This window comes from Otolemur garnettii, unplaced genomic scaffold, assembly GCF_000181295.1.
Source record: "Otolemur garnettii isolate 467f Iridium unplaced genomic scaffold, OtoGar3 scaffold00007, whole genome shotgun sequence".
NCBI lineage: Eukaryota > Metazoa > Chordata > Mammalia > Primates > Galagidae > Otolemur > Otolemur garnettii.
In genome coordinates, this window is record NW_003852402.1 from 9,068,205 (window position 1) to 9,070,464 (window position 2,260).

A 2,260-nucleotide genomic window follows, 5' to 3' on the forward strand; every position below is an offset into this window, starting at 1 on the left:
AAAAAAAAAAAAAAAAAAGAAATCCCTCTCCTGACTGCTTACCTTCAGAGGACATGATATGCACCTGGGCCCCGTGCTCAACCATCCTGCGCAGCCCCCAGCGGAAATACAGTCTCCAGAAGTAGTAGAGGCGGGCAACATAGATGGTCAGGTTCACATTTGGATGTTCGTCCAGGAAGTCAGCAATTTGCAACGCACAGTCAACGCAGGGACTCCAGGACAAGTACCAGGTGACCTGGTAGCAGTGGTCACGAGATAGCTGGGACCTGACCCAGGTCAGGAAGCACACTTCTGTGTGCAAACGAGAATGTTGATGGCCCTGGGAAAGAAGAAAAAGGGAAGAGGGCACTCTGGGTGGAGAAACAGGCAGAGTACAGGGCGGGACAGAGATGTACTGCCTGGACCCACCCTGGGGGGCCAGCTGAGCACTTGAAATGTGGCTCTGAATTGAGATGTGGGCACATGGAAAATACACAGCTTATTTCCAAGACTCAGGGAAGGAAAAAAGGACTCTATCTCATGAGGAATTTGTAAGAACCATAGGGTGAAATACTATGCTAAATACACTGGACTCATAAAGACAAGAAAATTATTCTCCCATTTCTACCACCTTTTTATCATGGGGCCTAGACAAATGAAATTGCATTTCTGACCCCCTATGTTTCCATGGGACGATACAGCTGTGCGGCCAGCCAGCCCCCTATGACCAGCCCCAGCACACTCTTAAGGATCTGCTGCCTGGGTGAGGGGGCAAGGATGGCCAGGGCAGTATAGGGTGAAGTGTGTGGGGATACCATGGTGTGATGACATGTCTTTTTTTTGTTTTTTTTGAGACAGAGCCTCAAGCTATTGCCCTAGGTAAAGTGCCGTGGCATCACAGCTCACAGCAACTTCCAGCTCCTGGGCTCAAGCGATTCTCCTGCCTCCGCCTCCCAAGCAGCTGGGACTACAGGCGCCCACCACAACACCCAGCTATTTTTTGGTTGCAGCTGTCATTGTTGTTTGGCGGGCCGGGCTGGATTTGAACCTGCCAGCTCAGGTGTATGTGGCTGGCGCCTTAGCCACTTGAGCCACAGGCACCAAGCAGTGATGACATGTCTTTAACGTGCAGGAATGAAGGGAGTAGGGGGGCAGGCCCAGTAGTCCAGCAGGGACCAGGGCCACAGCCCAGCTCTCCACAGTGCCCTGTCCTTGCCACCTGCTAGACACACAAAGCTTAGTTCCCAGATTTAGGAAACAGGTACTACTAGAGTGAGGGGTGGGCTGTCAACAGGCCTTTAGTGATCAGTCATATCCCAGGGTCATGAGATTGTAGGGCAGTCCAGAAGGAATGTCTAGGCCAAGGACTTCAAAAAAGTGGGAAGAAGATTACTCCTGTAATCCCAGCACTGTAGGGGGCCTAGGTGGGTGGATTATTTAAGCGCAGGAGTTCAAGGGCTAAGCAAGAGAGACACCATCTCTACCATAAAGGAAAACTAGCTGGGTGTTGTAGCAGTGCCTATAGTCCCAGCTACTCGGGAGGCTGAGCCAAGAAGATCGCTAAAGCCCAAGAGTTTCTGGTTACTGTGAGCTGTGATGCCACAGTACCCTACCCAGGGCTACAGAGTGAGACTGTCTCCAAAAAAGGAAGCGTGAGAAGGAAACAGGCCCCTGCATGCCCGCTGTCTGCCACTGCACTTCTTCCTCTGTCTTGTGCTTTCACAGCAGCCTTAGCTGCTGCCTAGGATGTGGTCAGAGTGTGGGTACCTGGTTATGAAAGACCCCACTGTGAGGTGGGGTGTGTAAGTTGTCCTTGTTTCTTTTCACCTCAAAGCAGAGCCAGTTGTCATTCCGGAAGGAAAGGATGGGTCTGTTGTTAAAGTGGAAGGAGAATGTACCTGGGGACATTCCCATCTTCGGCTCTCTGAAGGCATAAAAGAGAACAGTAAAAATGGTGTCCCTTGCAGTCCCCACAGACTCAGGGCTACTGAGTTCAGCTTCCTGCACCCCCTGAGCACTGGGCCTCCCCAGCCTGGCCAGCCAGCCTCTGCTGACTTCCCAGGCAGGTAGACTGGGGAGAGAGGGGCAGCAGGTAAGGGTGACCCCTCCCAGCTCTGGTCCTTCCAATGGGACACATCCACTCTCCCAGTGTTCTGTGCACCCTTCTCCAAACCATTGAAAATAAACAAAGGGGCTCGGCGCCTATAGCTCAACTGGCTAAGGCGCCAGCCACGTACACCTAAGGTGGCGGGTTCGAATCCCCAGCCCGGACCCGCCAAAC

At 52.5% G+C, this 2,260-nt stretch overlaps 1 protein-coding gene across 1 annotated transcript in view; it reads right to left on the minus strand.

Moving 5' to 3' along the window:
• The window catches only part of LOC105888469 (DNA dC->dU-editing enzyme APOBEC-3C-like), a 12,913-nt gene that overhangs the window by 7,240 nt on the left and 3,413 nt on the right, over nt 1-2,260 (minus strand). Inside the window, exons 2-3 of the mRNA XM_023509196.1 lie at nt 1,747-1,903; nt 43-319 (exon numbers count right to left, since the gene is read on the minus strand). Coding sequence (XP_023364964.1) covers nt 43-319; nt 1,747-1,903 — 434 coding nt within the window. The remainder of the gene's footprint in view (nt 1-42; nt 320-1,746; nt 1,904-2,260) is intronic.